Raw genomic sequence first — 24,071 nt, forward strand, 5'->3', positions numbered from 1 at the left:
GAAAACATTTGTTCATTGTTTATCAACATTGTTGTTGTGTATGGATATCGAGAGATGAAAATCCCATTTGTTGTTGTTCCTCTATCGATTGTTGGTTTTTTTTATTTATTTATTTATTTATTAATGATGATGACAAACAGTAGAGTAGATTGTTGAGATCATTTTTGTTGTTTGAGGGTTGGTCGTAATACACGAAATACACGCGAAACGTGCCGGGTCAATTCATTCAATCAATCAAATTATAGACATTTGTTGCACAACAAATACACAATACGCCATCTGTCGGCTGGTTATTGAACACTTTATCCATTCAATTGAATTTAAATTTTTTTTTTTGTTCTCGTTTGTTCCAACAACAAAAAAAATCGTTGTTGTCATTAATGTTTGTTCGAGTGCATAATAATAATAATAATAAATGAGTTATTATATTAGTTAGTTAGTTAGTTGAATTGAATTGATTTTTCTCAATTGAATTACAGTTTCAATATTGTAACGGAAATAACCTATGACCTTTTGTTATGTAACAACAATAATGATTTTCATATATAATGAACAGATGTAAAGTCATCAGAAATTCAAAATTAAAAAAAAAATGTTACAAAACACCCAATGTTTTTTTTTATTACCATGTGCTTTCGTGCGTGCAAATGTTCGTGTGTAGCACGTGTTAAATTCACGATGGTTGTTGTTGGTTGGCCCAATCGATTCGATTGAATTCGGATGTCAATTTTAACGAAAACGAAAAAAAAATTTCAACTTTTAAAACACAGCGCTAGATGTCGCGAATGTATCGGTTTTTTTTGAAAGTAATCTAGAATCTAGCATATAACATATATAAAATTAGCATCATCATCGGTCATTATTATATCATCATTATTTTAATGGTCAAGTGTTTGTAAAATTTACCAGAAAAAAAATGCTAAAAAATGACCATCATTATGGATCATCTTTCATTTCATTTCATACATTCATATATACCAGTGGCTTTTTATTATTATTATTGTTATTTTTCAATTTCATCTTCGCATCTTTACTTTTCATTGTGACTTTTTTTTTCATCATTATTATCGTACACATGATAATGACAGTAACAACACATAGAAGTGACCATCATTTGCCATACACAACACAATAGAATGAATTTAATTTCAAAAATAAAAAATAAAAAAAAAATTTAACGCTAAAATTAGCCATCACTACTGCTACTGCCACATCAACTGTTTAAATTGAATTGTATACAATAACAGGACAAGCGAAAAATTTTTTCCACTTACAGAAACAATCTTGTTAGTTTCGCTCGATAATCGATATCGATTGAGATTTTTTTTTTTCGTTTCATTTCGCAAATGGATAAATCTGAATTATCAAATTTTGAATCATCATCAATTTATTATTGTTGTTGTTGTTATTGCCGCTATTTTTAGGAAATATCAACAACAACAACAACAACAAAAGATAACCTCGAAAATAAAAATAAAAAAAAAATGTCGACAACAACAACAACATCAGCGAATCCGATCTAATAAAATCCAAACGAAAAAAAAATCCATTTCTAATCCGAATATTTTTATATATTTTGAAGATTTTGATTTATAGTTCGCCAAGTCCACACACACACACAGGCAGTTATAAGTTAATTAAAACTTTATATTAAAAGCTCATTAATACTGATTGATTAATTGAATATCTAATGTCCATTCTATTCTATTCTACTTTTATTTCATTATTTAGGTCTTCATTAGATCATCATCATCATCATTGTTTTTTGATGTTTTCCATATTTTTATACACTAGCAGCTGGTCATCTATTCATTTTTTTCGGGTAAGTTTTTCATTTTTTTAGAAAATTCCATAAATTTTTTGGCCAAACCACGCCATTAATTTTTTTTCTTTCTTTTTTTTGCGGCTTGAAGTGAAAAAAAGGATTTTTTTTTCATTCTTCTAAATTTAGTAGCTGCGAAATTTTTTTTTTTTTTGTGTTGTGTGTGTGTCTGTTGTGTGATTTTTTTTTTCGTTGCCATATGCGTTTTCAGATGTTGAGAAAAAATTTTTGTACATCCCGGTTCATTTAATTTATTTGTGAAAAATGTGTGTATACATCATCATCATCATCATCATCACTGGTATACAGGATCTGATCTCATTTTGATAAAAAAAAATTTTTTTCTTTTCTTTTTGTGCTTGAAATGTCGGTTAAGTTGTTAATAATGATGATGATGATGATGATGATTGAAATGCACCGGTTCTCGAGTCTGATGACCATATTTTTGATGATTAATTGGTCATTTGTGATACATACCAGAAAAAAAAATTTGTTTCTTCATTGGATCAATGTTGAAATTTGGACTCCTTTTTTATCATTACAATATATATTTATAACAAATAAAATGAAAGGTGAAAGTCATCAATATCCATTGTGATCCATCGATCTATTGTGTCCAAAGATATATATACATTAATTATGATTATGGTCACGATTTTTTTGTTGTTATTGTTGTTGTTGTTCATCTTGGTCATTTTTGGTTAAAATAGAGTGTAAATAAAAAAGAAAAAAGAAACATGGCAAAGAAATTGTGGTCTGTGTCAGTTGTTTTTCTTTTTTTTCCAGTAAAATGAAATGAAATGAAATGAATAAATCATTTTTTTTCGTTTGTTTTTTTTTTGTTTGTTTGACATAACTCTCGACAATTGATCGATCGATCAATAATATAATGTTTTATATCCGTCAAAGAAACAAAGAAACTAGCCACTATTACCAATCATCCTGTTGTGCGCCTTGCTTATTATTGAACAAACGAAATCAAACTTTCTATTTAAAGTTACAAGTTATCAGTCGAGCTTCTCATCATTATTATTATGATCCAGGAAGGGGAAACACAATTAAGGGAAAAAATGATGATGATGATGATGATTATAAACATCTTGATTAAAAACAATGACGATATTTTTAGGGACTTTTTTCATTTCAAAACGTTCAAACATTTGATTTTCATTCTTGTACTAATTATTACTGATTTCATCATCCGATCAGTTACTAATTAATCAATCAATCAAGTTATATGTAATATGCACAATTGTTTGCATTGCATAAACATTTCTGTTTCTGTCGTTGTTGTTGTTTTTGTTTTGCTTCCTTTGATCATTTTTGACCACTTGTTGCTGTCATCATCATCATCATCATCCGGATCGCCTTAATTTTTTCTTGAATTTAATTTAAAAAGGATGTAATTTTTCACATTTCTAACGATGATAATGATGAAACATGTTGAAAATGTTGGGGAAAAAAATTGTTTTAATTTATCATCAATATTTCTTGTCGTCGTTTTCATCATCTGATGATCATAATCAGCAAAATCATGGAATTTTTTTCTTTTTAATGATGATAATTGTCACTACCACTTTTACGCAGTACTGTAAACTGTATATACTGAGTGATCACAAACGTTACGTATCACACACACACACACAAAAATCCAATCTGGATTTGTTTTGTTTTGTGAATCGCGAAAAATTTTTGTATTTCTAGGCCAATTTTTGTCTTTAATTTTTTTTTCACGCTAAATATCCAGTTATTTTTGTTTCATTTTTTTTCCTTTTGATTAAATTCAATGTTGAGGATATATATAATTTATTATCATCATCAGTATTGTGAAGCTAAATATGCTGCCAACTTGTATTTTAGTTTTTTCGTGTGTGCATGAAGGATTTTTGTTTTCTTTGCAAAAAAAAAAAAAAAAAAAAAAATTCCATTCGTGTGTTTTCTTTTCGGTTTCTTTTTTTGGTTTTTAACCAAAAAAAAAAAAAAAAAGAAATTGGCATACCACATCAAGATCAACATTAACGCGATGTGTCATTATGAATTCGATGATAAATAAGTTTGATTGAAGATCAATGGATAGCGACCAAGTAGTAGTAGTAGATGAAGAAGCTCAAATAAATTGATTTGATTCGGCCAACAACTACTGGCCATAAATTGGAGCAAGAGAAGCTGAAATGATGCAAAAAAAAAACATCTGAAAATGCTACGATTTAACAACAAAAAGAAACTGACCAAAAAAACCTGTGGTCCCATTATACCGATTTTAGACCAAAACTGCTGACTTTCCAGATTTTTTGTTCCAACTTTCACAATGAATTTTCAATTCTGCAATATTTCAATCGATTCGAAATCTACCAAACAAAAAATAGATTACCTTTTTTCTGACCACAAAATTTATATATACACACTGTACACTGTAAATAGAAGTGTTATATTCACATATATAAACCATAACATTTGATGGTGATGATAATGACCTGTTGCTGCTATCTTCACACATACAACCACACACACACACACACACACACGCAACTTGATTTGAATCGCATCAATAAAAAAAAAATGACCATTACATCAAGATCAAGTTCACGACAGTTAGCCATTCAGTTATATTGGTCCACTTGAATATAACATTCATAAAATCTTACATGATGACGACAAATGACCGAAATGAAAAACAAAACAAAACAAAAAAAATTGGCCAATAATTTTAAGGTGTGAGAAAACACTTGTACATTTTATTTGCATACAAGTATTAGCCATCATCATCAAGATTGTCAAGATCCGATCAAGATTTTTTTTTTTTTTTTTTGAATTTGGTTTTTTTTCGGTTACGACAACAATGATTTTCACACACACACACACACACACACACAAAATATTCAGTGGTTTCAGTTTGAAAAGATGAAAAAAAACAACACTATATTTGTATTATTTAACAAGTTGAATTGTATTGTTCATGGTCAAAATTATTATCATTATCATTGTTGTTGTTGTTTTTTTTTGGATCTTCTTATCAAAATAACAATTTTCGCATCTCTCTCTCTCTCTCGTTCTTGTTTGATCTTGATCATTATCAAGAGTGAACATCAGTCCACTTTATTTCATTCATTCAATTCAATTTGCATATCGAATACTTTAAATCAACAATCAATAGCACCTACAGCAGGCATCATCATCATCATCATCACCACATTTGACCAATTGGCACGAATCGACAATTGATGATAATCTTTCCACTTCTGAATATTTTTTGTATGGATTGATTGGTGAAAATTTTTCACATATTGATAATGATCGTTGAATAAGAATGAAGAAAAAAACACTGGTAGTAAATGTTGTTGTATAAATATATACTATTTACATTCCAGTTAAAATAATGATCATTCTTACTGTTGTTGTAAATGTGTATGGATGATGATATTCGTAATATTTTTTTAGCTATTTAGCATCGTTTTTTTCGTCTTCTTCTTCTTCTTCTTCTAGTCATTTTCATGGGGCAGTGATACACACAGTGATAATCAATGAATGGTCTATTTTGGTATCCAATAATTCGTATGTTTTGCACTGTTTTTTTGTTGTTGTTGTTGTGGATAAAGATGGATGCCTTTTCTGTTGTTGGAACGAATATTTACGATTTCATTTCAATGGCTAAAACCTGGACAATTTTTTTCTATTTTTTTTGTTTTTTTTTCTGTTGAAATTTTTTTTCCGTCTTTCAACATCAATCCAATGTGTGTATGTGTGTGTCAGCGTGAGTAAGTCAGTAGGTTATTATTATCATTCTTGTGGCATCAATTTCTTGTTCGTTTACATTTACTTTTTTTTTGATCTTGTTGTTATTTCAGGACTATAAGCTTATGATGATGAAAATTTCGGTCAAGTTTTTTTTTTGCTAGAAAAGTTGCCAATTTATTATACTTGAAAATTTTTTCTGTTGATCTTGATCTTCATCGGTTTCGATTTTACCATTTATTATTAAATTGTTGGCCAATTTTTGTTTCATTTCGAGCAAAAAAAAAAACAGCAAAATTGTCCAATTTAGAGCATTCTGTGTGCGATGCACGAATTTACAATTTATGGCACATGATGATAATTTTTACTTATCGAGGTGTAACATTTTTTTTTTCGTTTTGTTTTTTGTTTTCATGTTACACATCTTGTTCCATTTTGGTAACAAAAAAAAATTTATTTGGGTGAAAATAGAATTAGAAGAAGAAAAAAAAGAGTTAACCTGATGATAGTCATCTGTGTAGAGCATATTTTTTTGTTGTTGTTGTATGTGTTGTGTTGTTTGTGTGTTTGTTGTTTGTTGCACGAACATCTTTAAATGGTAACAAATGATATATTCATGTTGTGTGTGTGTGTGTGTGACATTTTTTTTGTCTGACATGAAAAAAAATTGAATTTTTAAAAGTCCAAAAAAAACCGTAATGATGATGATGATGATGATGGTAGATTTGTTGTTGTTATTTTCATTCTATTTTCAATCATCATCATCATAACGGTAGTTTTGCACTGCAGAACCATATTTCACATCACTACTACTACAACTGCTTTATCTTGCCATGGTAGAAAAATTAAGTCATCACGATTTTTTTTTACAAATTTTTCGGTACATACCTGTCTATTAAAAAAAAATTGTTTTCATCATCATCATGATGAAATGAATAAATGAATTTCATTTTTTCATCAAAAAATAGATAGAAAAAAATTTGCCCATGTGTCCCAAAAAAAAAGTTGCCATTCCAAATCCAATCGAACCAATTTATTGATTCATTTGCTTCTGTTTTGTTTTGTTATTTGGTTGTTTAATGATCAAATTCCAATTCGCTGATGATGATTAAACCCTGTGTTTTTTGAAATGATCAATTTTGTTAGTTAACACCGTAATCGATTTTGGATAATCGATTGATCTATTCGATCAATCGATAGATCGATTGATGATGATGATGACTATGGACATCATCACTTTTGGAAGATTTTTTTTTATTTTGCTTTATCTTTATTGATTGATTGATGTTGTTTTTTTTTTATTTCGAGCCAAACTAATAATAATTACTATTATAATCGATAGATTGATGATATCGGAAAATAAAACCTAAAGTTTTTCAATCTCTCTCATCATTATCATTTTTTTTTAGTGCCATGTCTATTTGCGTGTATCCATCTTTTTTTTATATAGATTGATTGATTGATTGATTATTCGCTTTCTTTCTTTCTTTCTTTTTTCATTTTCCATTTTATTCATCACACACACACACGCACAGTACAGTGTTAACACAGCAGGAATATTTCTTATATATATTGCCATTCAATCGGTTCGGTTCGATTCGATTTTTTGCATTCATCATCATCATCGATTTATAAACAAAATTCAATTAAGTGATTTTTATTTTCATTCATTTTTGAATCAAAAAAAAAACCTCCATATGCGTTATCAATATCTATCATCTATGGCAAAATGAAATAAAAATAGTGAGCTCTGGTGCCGTTTTTTTTACCATTTTAATAATTATTTTTTTTTGCACCAAGATAATTCTAGGTTTCGAGGTCGCTTTGTTTTTTTTCCAGTTTCTTGTCATTGACCATCACACATTGATTTTGATTTCAATCAATAAAAAAATTTTTTTTGTTTTGTTTTGTTTTATTCCATTTCAAACATTGAAATAAAATAAAATGAAAGACAACAACAAAAAATTCCAAAAATTGGTTCCAACAATCTGTGTCAATTATTAATGTGGTTAATGATTTATTTTTCAGTGTGTAGAAATGAAAAAATTTTTAAAAAAAAAACCGCCAAGCAACCACTTGTTGTTGTTATATTTTGATTTTGTACATTGTTTTGTGTTGCGCACACATCAACAACAAAAAAAAACACAATAAAAGGTTAATGGCAGTAGCAAAGATAACAACAACAAAAAAATCAATGCAATCGACCATAACCAAATAAATAAATAAATAATAATGTTCAATAAAGTTTGTTTTGTAGATCAATCAATCGATTGAAAAAATCTAGTCGCGATATGGCAAATCATTTTCGAATCAATCAATCAATCATTCATATTCTCATTCGTTTTTGTTATGTTTGGATTTGAATTCTTTTTCGATTTTTTGATTTTCAATATTTTCAATATTTTTTCAATTCAATCCATAAAAAAAACTTGTGCATATATGAAATTTTCATTTTCATTTTTTTTATTTCGCGTCCATTTGTTGCTTGTAGTTGTAGTCGTCATCATTATAGTCATCATAATCATAATAATCATCATCATCATCAGCAACATCAATCGATCGATCGATCGATTCAGTTATCAACAACAACAAAATGTTTTTCTTTCTCGATTCTATTTTTAGCCATTCATTCATTCATATTCGTATTTTCTTATTTTTTTTCCTCTAAATGACGAGAAGAAGCACTAACAAAAAAAAGAAGTGGATGAAATGTATATATATATAAATATTCTTTTCCTAACCATAATATACTTGGTGGTTTTCTTTAAATGCAAAATACTTATTATCATTGTTGTTGTTGTTGTTGTTGTTCTGGTTGTTGTCCTGGTTGTTGTTGTTGTTGTTGGCTTTTCCATTCTAATTCCATTGATGTGTGTGTGTGTGTGTTTTTTTTCTTACCAAGAAGATTAAGAACAGCTTCAAGGCACCCATAAAAGTAACCACAACAACAACAACGACGACGACGACGACGACGAAAAAAGAAAATTCATTTTTTTTCCAGAAATTTCTTTTGAAAATGAACCATCTGGTTTATCTTGTATTTGAATTTTTCATCTTTTCAAACATTTTCAAACAACAAAAAAAATCAATCGATTGACCAACAACAAAAGGGGAAAAATCAATTTTTTTTTTTGAAATGATCATAATGATTACTTATAGTGATGAATCCTATTTTTTTTTTTTGGATTTTCAACAAAAAAAAAATCTGACTTTCTCTTTTGACCAAAGATTGAGAATGGCTACCAAATCTGTTTTTCTCTTGTTCTGATGTGTTGATCATCGAATGATCCATCAAGTCAAATTTTAATGTATCTTATCTACCACTAATAATAATATTAATGTATCGAAGTTTGATTTAGGGTTATCATCCAACAACGGAACCACACATTGTCCGTAATCGATGTTTACGTTTTTTTTTTGCTCACACACACACACACATGAAAATCAAATCGAATTGAATTGAAATTGAATTGGTTTTTAGATCTAAAAATATCACCAAGAAAAAGAAAATCATCATTACCCACTAACATGTTTTTTTTTTGGTGATGTGATTAGAATCATCATCATCATCATCATCCTAATCTAAATAATTGTTATATATCCAGGGATTTGCCTTAAAGTCAATGTCGTTGGTTTGATAATTGTAATTCATTCAATGTAGCAAGTTGCATTTTTAAAATGGCAATGGCTTTACAATGCCAGTGATTTAGATGATGATGATCTGGTTTTTTTTAACAAAAAAAAATCATTCATTCTGCTATACTAAAGTCTAGACATTTATCCATTGTGACCGAAATGATGGATATACCCATATTATAGAAAAAATGAATTGATTTAAATTGAACGAAAAAAAGAAAAAAACAAAAGAAGATCGATTGAATATTGTGAATCATGTGAATCGATTTTCCAATCTGAATTTGATTGAGCTCTCAACACAATTGAATCGGATTTTCCATTTTCATTTTTCCAAAAATAAAAAAAACAACAACAACGAAACACAAATGAGATAATCATCATTAGTCATTGAATGATGATAGTAATGATTGAACAACAAAAATAACTTGAATTATCGATATCTTATATAGTTATGGATTTGGAATCATTTTTTTTTATATTTTTCCCATTTCATTTGCATATTTACCGGTTTTTTTGGGTTCATTTAATTTTTTGTTTTGTTTTGTTTTTTTCTGGGGGGGGGATCGTTTCGTCTCATTAGTCATTATAATTAGTTCAGAAAGATAAACTCTAAAAAAAGTTGTTATCGTCAATGATCCAAAAAAAAAAAAATGATTGTTAAATTTGGCCTGACAGACAATCTATTTGTTAATCATCATCATCCTCGTTATATTCGTCTGCGGAATCATTTTTTGCTTGCTTGGATAAAAAATTGTCACCAATTTTCTACAATGTTTATTTTGTTGTCAAAAAAAAAAAAAAAAAAAAATTTTCGTTTTCGTTTTCCATTTCATCATCATCATCGTATTCTTTTACTTTGCATCACCGTTTTTTGTTGTTGTTGTTGTTGTTGTGTCTTCAACAACAATAATAATAATAATAATTTGTCAACCGGAACAATTGTCATGGACATATGACATTAATTAGTCGCTTGTTGTCGGTTTCGAAATCTATCTATCTTTTTTTTTCAACACACACACACACTATCTATCTATCTATCTGTCTGTATTCAAATGATAATAATCCATTTGGGTTGTCTTGGTGATTGTTATCCACATACACACACACACACACACTCACACACCCTAGTAACCTAGATTTCTACCAGTTTTTCTTTCATTCATTCATTCAGTTCAGTTTTCATCATCATCATCATCATCCGATTTTAAACCTGATTTGTCGTTGTTTTTCAGTGTTTCCTTGTTGCTGTTGTTGTTGTATTGGATTAAAATTGTAATCTATATATCTTTACATACCGATAATTCCAACAGATTTGATGCTGATAACATACTGAATTCCTGGTACATACAGACAGTTCAAAATCCAATCACAAATGAAAAAAAAATGAGAGAGAAAATTTATTTGTTATCGATAATACAATTTACAATTATCGATTAGCAATATATTTCTCACATGATCATCACCAAAAAAAAAAAAAAAAATTTTCTCTAATTTGACCTAAATTATATCGAAATTTTCATTTTTGGCCAACACCCCTTGTTTGTACATTATTTATTTTATTTATCTATTTCTCTCACCTGGATCTAAATTAATTGGTTTTATGACAAAATTAGAATACCAGTAATCAAAATGGCTGATGCTTGTTGTTGTTGTTGTTGTTGTTGTTGTTGTTAATTTTAATATATTCAAAAATCATTTGTTCATTTGATGAATAAATTTGAATATTTAAAAAAAAAATTCCCTGGAAGCGACAAAAAAAATAAATAAATTATTCAAATACATCGCATTATACATAGTAGATACAATGAAATGTTTCATTGTACGGTTGATGATTTTTGTTGTGACGATGATAATCAAATTTTCAAAATGATGATAATATTGCTTGTTGTGGTTTTATCATCATCTTCATCATCCATTATTGAATTAGGTTGGCTGGTTGGTTGGTTGTTAGTTGATTGGTCAGTTGGTTAGTAGTAATTTCTACTACTACTAGTAGCAGTAGTATGATCGATCTATTCAATTGATCAATCGGTCAACCGGTTAGTGGTCATCATTATTTTTATTATTATTATTGATGATGAATAATCAAATATTTCTGATTTGCTGTAGCCATATTTTTTTTCATTCGATTCATTCATTTTTTTTTTTTTGATAATAAAAATAAATTTTATACCGGCCGGCCGGCATGTTGTGTTTTGTTGACTGAAAAAAAAAATCAATTTAAATACCACATTGACTTCTTCTATAGTAGCAGCCACATTATTGGCAACAATTCTTTGATTGTCAATCGGTAATGTGATGTGGTGTGTGTGTGTGTGTGATTGTGATTGGTTGGCCAGTTGATTGGTTCAAAGGCGACTAATTTTATTATTAGAGATAATTTTTTTTTTTATTTCCATTCATCGATAGATCTAACTGATAATAGATGATGACCATCTTCATTTTTTTTTGGATGATAATGTCCAATCGATGATGATGACCATCGATTGAACATTATTTTTTTTTGTGTCGATGATGATTATCATGAAACATACACACACACACACACAGAAGCATAAATGTCAAAGTTATTTATAAACATTTTTCAACACCATCATCTTTGGATTTTCTTTTCCATCTTTATCATCATCATCATCATCATCATTCAATACATGATGATATTTACACAATAAGTTTGCCCGACTATTTTAGACCATGAATTGAACCAAAAAGAATCATCTCGATGACGAGATAATGACTTGAATGAAATATTTTTCTCATGATTCTATTGGCAAATTAATTTGAATAATTAGTACAATTTTATTCAGTTTGTCAGTCATCATTATCATTTTTTTTTTTGAATTCCGGTTTTCATATTTCAGATTTTTTTTTCACATCACTTTTTTTTCCTATCTGCTTGATGTGATTTTACAATTTAAATTTTTTTTTTAAATTCATTTCATCATCATTGTGGTCAATTATGAAAATGAACATTTTTTGTTGATTTAATCATGCAAATTCATTCATTTTTCTCTTTTGATCTCCAGACATATTATGATCATTGGACCATACATTTATTGTGCACATACACACGCTCAAAATAATATACCGTTTATCTTTTTCTCTTTTTTCATTCTCCCTGTTTTGTTGATTTGATGGTTAACCAACCGCCAGAAAAAAAAATAAATAAATAACAAAATCAGCTCAGTATATGACAACAGAAAAATGATCCAAAACAAAATACAAAATAAAAAAATAAAAAATAAAAAATAAATGTACGACATATATGATGATGCTCTAGATTTAGATAAAGATTTTCAAGATTTACCAATTTTTTTTGTCCACTATGAATCCAGATATCCGTTGATTTGTTGTCGTTTGTCGTTTTTTTTTCCGGATATTTTTTTTTTTTATTTATGCAAAAAAAAAATAAAATAAAATTTATCTGTTTTTTATAACACACACACACACACAAGGTATATAGGGTGGTTTGTTTGTTTGTTGACAAAAAAAAAAAAAAAAATTTCCTCATTGATGTATACCTGTTTTATTTACATAAAAAAAAATCTATATTTAATTGAATATATACAGTCCGCTACACAGTGTAAATTTGACTGACGAATTGAAAAAAAAATGATTTCAAAATCAATTAAAACGTCTAAACATTGCTCCATATCCATATACCTGATTCTAGCAAATTCTATGCCTTTCCTACCTGGCATTTGATTAACCAAACAAAATTAGGTTATCCAGGACAATAAAAAAAAAAATCATAACCGTTTTTTTTTTGATTTCTTCACTCACTAACTCACTCTCTCTCTCTCTCTCTCCAATATGGGCTGTGTATTATTTCATCATAATTTTTTTTCTGGTTATTTGTCTCTGCTGCTGTTGTGTTTGTCGGTCGAAACATGGAAATTTTTTTTTATTTAGCGTTTTTCTCCTTTGTATATGTGACAATTTTTTATTGTATTTTTTTTTTTTGATGGTGTTTAGTAGTAGGAAAAAAAATGAACGAATAATTTTAGAGTAAACGCCCTGTATATTTCCTGGTTATTTTTTTTTTTACTTGCTTGATTTTTATCATCATCCAACAATTTTGTTGTTTACCTGGTTTCCTAGCAGCTATAGATGTAAATGTTATATAGATATTCATTTTTTTTCTATTTCATTTCGTTTCGGTTCGGTTCCATTGGTATCTATTAAATTTTTCTTTTTTGTCCGTTCATAAATATTGTACTCGACGAAGAAAACGATTTGATCTATTGTTGGGGTACATTGCCGATCATTTATCGATTTTTTGTTTTTCTAACGACAAAATATGTAATATTTCCTCATCATCAATTTTTTCTTTTTACTGTAAAATGAGATGATGATGCTTCTTGATATCATCATCTTTGACATCAATGAAAAAATGATTTAAAACCGGAATGATTCATGATTTGTGATTGCATTTGTTGTTGATTGCCCGGATGTGTAAAATGATGTTTTTTTTCTTGTCAAAAAAAAAATTTCAAACATTCCAAATAACAAAAAAAACAATAATGTACACATAAGTAGATATTTTACGTGTACACCATCATCATCATCATTTTAATCGATCAAGTGGTTTTTTTTTGTTTCATCAAATAAGAAAAATTTCTCTGCACTATTATTATATTGATGATGACAAACAAAACAGAAAAAAATCTACTTTCCAACTTTCTAATACAAATGGAATGTTTTTTTACCCAATATATATCGATCGCTATAGTGATTTTGAAAAAAAACCATTGAGATTAATGAGTGCTTTTGTTATTTGTCATCATCATCATCATCATCATCGCCATCTTTATCAATCATCAGATGATGCATTATCATCATTGACATTTGTTTTTTTCTAACATCATTGTGTGTTCTGAATTGTTAAATTTTTGGTAACCAAAAAAAAAAATTTTTTTCATTGAAAGTGAAATTTATTCCACATGTTTCTGTGTTTGTTTGTTTGAAAGTGGAAAAAAATGAAAAAATTCTTTTACATTCAATGATGATAGGTCATAAACCCTTTTTTTCTTGAAAAAAAAATGCGGTAAGCAACAACAACAACATGTGTATAATTTAACTGCCAAACAAGCAAACAACAAAAACAACATCAAAATGATCCTGTTACAAACAACAACGACAACAACAACAACAAAAATGACAGGGTAACTGAAGTGTGTAATTTTGAAAAAAAAATTGTCATCATTTTCCATTTCATCGAAAATTTGCATTGACTACATACTTGGTTTTGGGTAAAGATTTATATATCCATTCATTATTATTAATGTGTGTCTACCTGTTGTTGCTGCTGCTGCTGCTGTAACCACTATTAAAAGAATAATAAAAAAAAATTCAAATCCTTTTTTTCCATCCATCCTCGATGATTTTCATTTTTTTCCAAATTTCTTTTATTGGTATTTTCACTTTTTTATTATTATTATTGTCTTTGTTTTTTTTTTCACTCTCTGGCTACCTGTCGAGCTGAATTTCTCATGTGAAAACTATACGCTATTGGTACGGCTTGTATATTGCTTTTACCAAACAAAACAAAACAAAAAAAATAAATTATCAGTGATGACCAGTTCACCCGATAATATCAACAACATATTTTTTCAATTTTTCTCAAATGACCACTTTTCAGTGGACAACAACAACAACAGGTCATAATAATGTTTAGTTGGATTGACATATTAAGTGTGTGTGTGTGTATGTTTTACACTCTAAAGAATCTGATTATAAGCTACAAATGTAGCAACAGGTTGTCGATTTTCATTTCAATATATAAACCTTAAACTATATATATAATATATAATTTATTGATTGAACAGAAAAAATCTATTAATTATAAGTGATCAACAAGTTTTTTTTTTATTTTCAGTTTCAAATATTTCATGTCTAATCGACGAATGAATAAATGAACAGAGAGATTGAGAGAATCTAGATTTTTTTGTTTGTTTGTTTATTGAATAAATTAATTATCATTTCAGGTTCATTGACATTGATATTGTTGTTGGATCATTTACACTTTAACCAATTTTTTTTTCATCGTTTTCTCTGAAACAGAATGTGATGAAAATGAAATTTTTTTTCATTTTCATCTCATTTTTTTTTCGTTATACTCAAATGATGAACGGATCTTTATTACTATAATAATAATAATGATGATGATGATAATGTAATTGCGATGTGGTTGGTTGGTTACATCTTTATTGTAATATTCATTCAAAGTTCATTGCTCTAATATACTTACTGACTTACTTATTATACACACACATATTGTTTTGGATATTTCAAACAAAACAAAACAAAGATGTTTGCTGAATATTGTTACGGTAGCCATATATTATTATTATTATTATGAAACTTGTTGCTGGTGGTATACGATATTTGGAAAAAAAAACTAGACTCACACATCTAGCCAACCGGTAAGAAAAAAAAAACAAAACGAACAGAACGATTTTCGTGATTTTTTTCTTTTCATTTTTTTTTTTTGAGGCCATTAGGCTACTAATACATTCATTCAGTTACTACAGATTGAATGTTTTATTTTCCTACCATCTTATTTCATTCAATCATCATCATCATCATTCAAAACCCGATTGGATCGATGCCGCCGGTTTTTTTTTTTTTTTGGTTGTTGTTCGGGGGTTGGCATCATTTTTGTTTTCTTTTCTCCATCATCATCAACAGGTATCGAAATTTGACTTTTTTTTTCGTCATTAATGTTCTCATCATCATCATCATTCAACTTCTCTTTCGATCCGCTTTCCCATTCGGTTATTTTTTTTTCTCTCACTCTTTCTCTCTCTCTCTCTCTCTCTTGATTGCAATGAAACTTTCAATAACTGCGTTTTTTTTTGATGCTAAAGATCCAATGAAAGAAAAAAAAAGAAAATTAAAACAAAAATTGAAAAAAATAACATACACACACACACACACACAGTGGCTCTTTTCCATATTCGTGGCTCATTTATTATATTATATTGGTGTATGGAAAAAAAAACGAAAAATTTTGTACAGAAAGGAAAAATGAAAAAAGGCAAAAGCACACATGCGAATCTACACACACACACACATGGGTAATGGCATGCATTTTTATATATACATGTTTGAAACCTTGAAGTGTTCAAAAAAGTTTTTTTTTCATTTCTATTTTGCCATGATATTTTTCTTTTTCTGTTCTAACAATATGATGAGACAACGATGAAACTACAACATTTTTTCATTTTTTTTTTGTCGTCGATAGTTTCATTTTTTTAAGTCTTATTTTTTTTGTAGTATATGGTGGTTATTTGGTTATTTAGTTTGTGTGTTTAGCCGGCAGCATGTCAACAAGACTGTAAATGGAAAAACAACTTGTGATTGTTGATTGTGTTGGCGTCTTCAGAAATTGTCGCCAAAATACAACAACAACAACAACAACAGCAATCACTTTCACTAAATGTTGAATGATTGTCGCCAAATATTGGACTGTCGTCGTCGTCGTCGTCGTCTTTGTTTTTTGTCATTATGAATGTTTTTATTTGATTTATCAATTAGATATATATTGGAATGTCTGTGAAGTTTAGTTGTCCAACAACAACTTGATCTTGATATTCGGTCTATGAAATAAAACAAGCGAAACATTTCCCATTCATTGCATTGAATGAAATTCACAGACACACACACACAAAAGATGTCTTGGTTGTGTGATCAAATAATGAAAATTTTCAACCCGAAAAAAAAATTCCATCATTTTATATCATCATCATCATCATTAAGGTGTTAAAAAAAATGTCAAATTCATGTGTGTTTGAGTGTGTGAAAACATTTTGACCAACCACCACTACTTTTTCTTATATAATTATCCTTTTGTTTTTCATTCGAATTCTTTTACTTTGAATTTTTTTTCCCATTTTGGAACCAATTGTTTGTTTGTTTTTGGTGTTGGGAAAAAATTTTCATTTTCTTTGTCAGTGTTTGGGTTGCAAATAAACTTGACTGAAGAAAAGAAAATTGAAAGTGTCATCTTTCACAATTACACACAGTGTGTGTGTGTATATACTCTAATTGAATTTAAATGTTTAAACAAAAGAAAATGATGATGATGATCATCGTTAGTTTTTTCTTGACATCTAAATTACATCGACCTAGTCTTTAGTGTGAAAATCAATTATGAAAAAATCAATTTCTGTGATAAATTTTTTTCATATATTCAATCATCGAATGTAAACGAAATTTAACCAAAAAAATTTTTTTTCCATGTGTTTTTACAGGATTCATTGATCAATCATCAACATTCGTCAAACGATTTCCGAATTGCAAGCAAGGAAACAACAACAGAAAAAAAACAACGTTTTTTACATTTTATGAAATTATGTATCGAAATTTACATTTCTTTTTTTTCATCATCATCAAAATCATCGCCATTCAATCTATATATACCAATAAAATTTATTGACACCGACGACGTCATGTTATTTGTCATCAATTTTTTTGTGTAGGAAAAAAAAATTCCATTTTTTCATCATCAACGACAGTAGTAAAAAAAATACGTGCAGCAATTTTCATCTGAAATGTTTTTTCAACCATCACCACCACCACAACAGCAACAACATTATCGATTATTATTTCATATAAAATTCAATCACCAAAGCAATAAAATTTTTAATTACATTCAACAGACAGAAACAAAACAACAACAACAACAACAACAACAAATAAATAAATTCATCAATCAAATGTGTTCATCATCAAGAAATTTTTGTTTTCATTCAATAAAATTCTAGTTTTTTCTAAGATAAAGAAAAAAAAATTGTTTATCGCAAACAAAAAAAAAATGATGCGTCGAAACGTTTTCACTACATATGATCCAAATTTGCCTATGGGCAAAAAATTTGTTGCCGTTCATGTACAGAATGAAGATCCGCTCTATTTTCTTGTCGAGGTAAGTGCAAAATTAAAAAAAAAAAAATTTCATTTTGGCCATCATAGCCACATTGCACATACACACATACACAAACACATCCTATTCATCGTTTTGACATTGAAACCACTGATGATGACGATAATCGTCTTCATTGCTATATACAAGATTTACATCATTTAGTCCATCTATGGGCTTGATTCATATTGATTCACACTTGTTGTTGTTGTTGTTTTTTCATAATTTCAATAACCATCATCATCTTGTGAATGTTTCTGTTGATGATGAATCTGTCGATGAAAAATTAAATTTTTTTATTTTCTCGTTGTCCATCATATGACGTCTTTTTTTTTGTCGCTTCCAATTAATTGATGATGAACTTGAACATACTCATCATTAAAAATTGTTCACCTGAAAAAAAGTGATATTCAAAGGAAAGGAAAGGAGAAGAAGAAGAAAAAAATACGGTTTCCATTGAATTTTTTTTTCGGTTCTCGCTACGACCAATATTGAATGAAAACATTTTTGGTGGCAACGAAAACATTACTAAACTGATGGCATATGATATCAGATTTTTTTTTTGATTCTTCAGAAAAAAATGGCCACACCATTCATCTTTTGCGAAGAAAAAAAGAAGCAACAGAACTGGAAATGAATTAAAGATGCAAGTGTGATGGTGAAAAAAGTTTCTTCTCTCTCTCTCTTGATTTTTCTATGGTGATCAATTTTTTTTTCTCGCCTAAGAATGCTAAATTTAGAAACATCCACCAACATCTCTGATTGTCATTGATTTATGGCCAAGTGAATTTTTATTTACAGATTCTGAAAAATTTTTCCTTTTTTTTCATCAATTAATTGACAAATGACAAAATTCAATTCAATTTTAATGAATTCATCATCAAATTTCGCATTCATTTTTTCCCTTTTTCTTTTTTTTTCCTCCATCCACCGTATATAATCACTAGGTCAAAGCCAAAGTATGTGAACTGTTTGTACAGATAAGTAAATTTTTAAATTTACTTGAACCGGAATTGTTTGGTTTAGCCATTAAATCATCATCACCATCATCATCTGGTAAGTGTTGATTTTTTTTTATTCGATTCCCGTTACTAATAGAAACCTTCAATGTTATTTTCACTTTGAAAGTAGTAGATACATTTATATTTTTGGATCCATTGGAAAAACTGTCAAAATATGCGCCGAAAGCATGGAAAACACAGAATAATGTAGGTTTTGTTGTTGACAGAATTTTTTTGAAAATTAATTTTCAATGTTTTTTTCCATTCGCAGGGTATGGACAATAATGGCCTACCATTATTTAATGTATATTTTCGTGTACAATTCTATGTTGATTCCTATCTGTTTATAAGGTATATTGTTTTTCATATTGATTTATTGATTTTTTTTATCTGAAATTTTTATTTTTTTTTTTCGTTGTGGAAATAGCTGTAAAGTTGCCAAATATTATTATTATCATCAATTACGTGAAAATGTTCTTAAATATGAACAATCAATGTCGGAAGTACGTTGTTTTCTATTGGCATCATTTGCATTACAAGCCGATTATGGAAATTATAATCCAAAATTACATAAGAATCGATATTTTGATCCAATTCATTATTTTCCATTATGGGTTCGTGTTTTAAAGATTTTTTTTTTTTTGGATTTTGTTCACAAATAATAATATAATAATTTGTCTATTTTAATATAGGTGATTGAAGAATTAGGTCATGATTATATACAACGTTATTTGCCCTCATTACACTGTGATCATAAAGGAATGTCAAAATCGGAAGCACAATCAATGTTTATACGTGAAGCATCCGATCCGATGGCAGCGCATAATTTTCATCTTTATAAAATGGTCTCTAATAATAAGAAACAAAATTCAAATTCAACTACTACTAGTTCATCAACAGCTAATGATACATGGCTTGCAATCACCATTACTGGATTGATGATTTATGCATCTGATCATCATCAGCCAATTCGTTGTTTAAAGACAAGGATCTCTTTTTTTCCATGGTCAGATATTGGAAAATTATCGTTTGATAAGAAAAAATTCGAGATTCGTTCCATTGGACCACAAAGCCGTAAATTTATCTATTATGCTGGTTCAGAAGAATTGGCCAGATTTTTATTATGGTTTTCACGTGCAAGTCATCAATTTCATTTGATGATATTGCCAAAAATGAGAGAAATGTTAAAACGTGAAGCAGAAATTAACCGGAGAAAATATCGTGAAAATTGTATCAGTTCAATTACAAGTACAAGTAGTAGACGAACTTCCAGTAGTGGTGGTAATTCAAGTGTTGTTGATGGTGGTACCTGTGAAATTGGTGGTGGTTCAAATACGAACACAACATCAAAATCTACATCACCATTTGAATTTAGTTCAGCGGCAAGCAGTAGCAGTTCAGAAAGAACAGAAGAAAAATGTTTGAAAAAATGTATAACATCCGACTTGGATATTTCAACTACATCATCAGTTTGTTATGATGGAATGATGATTGGTTGTAATGATTCGACCAAAGATCCGAATGAAGAATTTCAAGATCAACAACGTGTTTCTGTCATATCGAATGCTTCATCGAATACTACATCTGGCATTGCATCGGATAAAATGCATTCCGGTTTAGGTGATGAAGAAGATTCAGATCCAGAATCGGATTTATTAATGTCTTTGAATGGTCATCATCATTCACATCATCATCATCATCGTGCAATTACATTGTCAGGATGTTCACCACAACCAGTGGTTTCAATGGAATCATTAGCAATGAGTGAACCAATCAATGTTAATCATCATAGAAGCCATAATCATCATCAACAGAATCATCCACTTAATAATTATTCGGCCACCAAATCAGCAATGATGGGAAATAAAAAACATTCCATTTCAATTTCAAACATAATGATCACGGCCAATTCTGAACCATCATCATCATCACCAATTTCTGCTTCATCATCGTGTTCTTCTAATTCACAAATAAAAACAACGGCAACAACAACTGCAACCGAAATAATTGTTAATCCAGAGAAAGTTCCAAAGTTTCTCTTTGTTTGAATATTAATGGATCAAAAGAACAGTCGAAAAAATTCACAGAACATGATTCTGAAGTAGAAGATTCTGGTGATGAAATTGATTCATCAATCAATAAGAATAATCGTTATAGTTCAAATAAAAGTAACGTGACAGTATTATCGACTATTCTTAAACCAGAAGCAGAACGTTTACTGAAACAAGGTATTGAAGCTGAAGATGTTTTGGATGCATTCAATAATCAATCGCAACAAAATCAAATTGATTCATTGGAATTGGCCGAATTGAAAGAATTTGAACAACAAGAAAAAGAAAAAATCATACTGAATTCATTGATCGATAATATACCTCCACCACCACCGATGGATTCATCAGATTCTTCCGATGATGATGATGATAGTTCGGATAGTAGTGATTCTGATTCATCAGATGGTGATGATGATTTTCAAACACAAAAACATCGTAATAATCGACATCATCATTATTCTCCACTTGCTCAAGAGAAACGTTTGCACAATGAACAACAACAACAACAACAACGGCAGCAGCATAATATCGATTCTTCTAGTCTAAATCAACGTAGTAATGTAATTCCATCATTATTGAAAAGTAAAAGTTCCAATACTGCAAGTAGTATTCAACAACAACAGCAACAGCAGCAGTCAAATGGCAAACCACAAACTACTGAAACATTGAAAGCTAAAATTTTACCAATGAATCATATCTATGAAAATGTTCCCATTTCTGATCATGTTTCATCAACAGGCAGTAGATATAGTCAAGTTGTTCAAGCTTTGATCACAACACCAACTGCTAATAATAATAAACATTTTATTACTGGATTTCCACCAACAACAATTCCATTGCGTCAATATCCATCATTGAATTCTGTTCCAAATGTATCTTCTTCAAATAATAATTATCCACATCGAACTGGAATGCGTATAGGTGTATCATCATTATCACGTCCTGGTTCAGCACAGAAAAAACATGCTGCTCATTTACTTTTACATGGTGGATGTATTCACACTAATCATCAACACAGTAATCAGAATATTCCTTTATCATTATTATTAAATGGACAAACATCATCTTCCAATGGTATATTATCAAATTCATTAAATCTTTCGGCTGGATCTGAACCAAATTTATATTTTGGTGGTGGATCAAATCAATCGAATCATTGTGAATCAATTAACAACAATAATTTAGCAATTCAAACAATCCAACAACAACAACAACAACCACCACCACCGCCACCACCACCAGTTGCTAGTACATTTAGACAATTTATTAAAAATCAACTTGGTGATTATGCTACAAATGAACCTGTAGCAAAAAAATCATTAACATTAGATCTGACAAAAACAAATGATCAAGTGCCAAATGCTCATCATCATTCTTCTGCAATTTATATAACACCACCACCATCAGCAGATTATCATCAGAAAACCTCAATGGAACAATTGTCACCATTTGTTTCGAAAATTCCAACACCTAGTCAAATGTCGAATGTAAGTAAAAAAAATCAGTTTGATCAGTTCAATTTAATAATAATTTGTTATTTATCGATATTAGATTCCAAGCCCACGATCACTTTCATCAAATGATGATGAAAATCAACAACAACAACAACAACAACAAAAGCCAAAAATTGTACCAAAGAAATCCAAAGAATCACGTTTACGAGAATTACGCCAACGTACTTCTGACCTGAATCTGCCATTAATAACAGCTTTATTCAATGATGCAAGTCTTCAATTATCAGATCGCTTTATGAATCACCATCCACCATCTAAAAGTCGATCGATGCAACATTTGACGCCAACAACATCAAATCATCATCATAATCATAATCACCATCATCATCATCATTATAGCAATGGAAATTGTTCATCAGGTGGTTGTACTTCATCATCATCATCAGCATCATCATCATCATCATCATCATCTGCATCATCGACACCATCAAGAGCTAGCCCAGCAAGTGTTGAAAGATCATGTACATTTCGTGTAGATGAAGCCATAGCTAAATCGGCACTTCGTCAATCAAATCGAAATGATGCCAATAACAATCATCAGGATCATCATTTTGTTGATGACGATAACCATTTCATTGGACAACGACCAATCAGTTGGCATATTGAAAAATCATCACCAGCTTTTATTCCCGTTGCACAAAATAATGGTTGGCATCATCATCATCATCAGCATCATCAATATTATAATGGATCACCAAATAAAATTCATAATCCACATCATCATCATCATCATCAATTTCCACAACAGCCACAACAAACTCGTCGTTCATCAACGGGAAATAGTGGAAACAATGGAAACAGTGTTGGTGGTGGTGTTTCAAGAATACCACAACCAACAACTAGTACTCAATTCTATACTAAACTTCGTTCATAAAGGAAAAATTTATATACTGATTAACAATGATTTATAGAGATTTATTTACACAATTCATTATGGGAATTTTTCATATTTTTTTTTGTGTGTGTGTGTGTGGGACAAACGGATGTGTGAAAACTTTTTTTTTCTCAATTTTTCTCTTGATTGTATCACTTTTTTTTCTTCAATCATTTCTTGTTCCAAGATGAATTTTATGAATTTTTTTCCTTCCATTTTTCTTTAATTCGGGTGAATGAAATTTTTTTTTTTCGATTTTTGTCAAACGCAATATTTATTATTTTTTTTTTACACAAGTAAAACTGAATATATGCTCATTTTACTGGTGTTATCATATGATTTGTACAAAACAAAACAAAAATCGATTGATTATCAAACAGATCGATAAATGAATGAATAAAGAATAATTTATCTGATGTAAAACTTTTTCTTCTTTTTTAAAAAAAATTTATTAATCGATACGTCGTTTACTAACAGCAGCAAAAATTAATCAATCACATGAGTGGAAATTAAATTTT

At 29.3% G+C, this 24,071-nt stretch overlaps 1 protein-coding gene across 1 annotated transcript in view; it reads left to right on the forward strand.

Moving 5' to 3' along the window:
* The window catches only part of LOC124489796 (uncharacterized), a 58,098-nt gene extending 34,122 nt beyond the window's left edge, over positions 1-23,976 (forward strand). The window contains 10 exon segments of the mRNA XM_075734456.1: positions 1,732-1,822; positions 17,446-18,116; positions 19,061-19,169; positions 19,242-19,321; positions 19,386-19,465; positions 19,542-19,734; positions 19,807-21,136; positions 21,139-22,172; positions 22,248-22,652; positions 22,717-23,976. Coding sequence (XP_075590571.1) covers positions 18,009-18,116; positions 19,061-19,169; positions 19,242-19,321; positions 19,386-19,465; positions 19,542-19,734; positions 19,807-21,136; positions 21,139-22,172; positions 22,248-22,652; positions 22,717-23,553 — 4,176 coding nt within the window. The 5' untranslated portion in view covers positions 1,732-1,822; positions 17,446-18,008 and the 3' untranslated portion in view covers positions 23,554-23,976.
* The last annotated feature ends 95 nt before the right edge of the window (positions 23,977-24,071 follow it).

The sequence above is a fragment of the Dermatophagoides farinae genome, chromosome 10, assembly GCF_024713945.1.
Source record: "Dermatophagoides farinae isolate YC_2012a chromosome 10, ASM2471394v1, whole genome shotgun sequence".
In the NCBI taxonomy this organism is placed as follows: Eukaryota; Metazoa; Arthropoda; class Arachnida; order Sarcoptiformes; family Pyroglyphidae; genus Dermatophagoides; species Dermatophagoides farinae.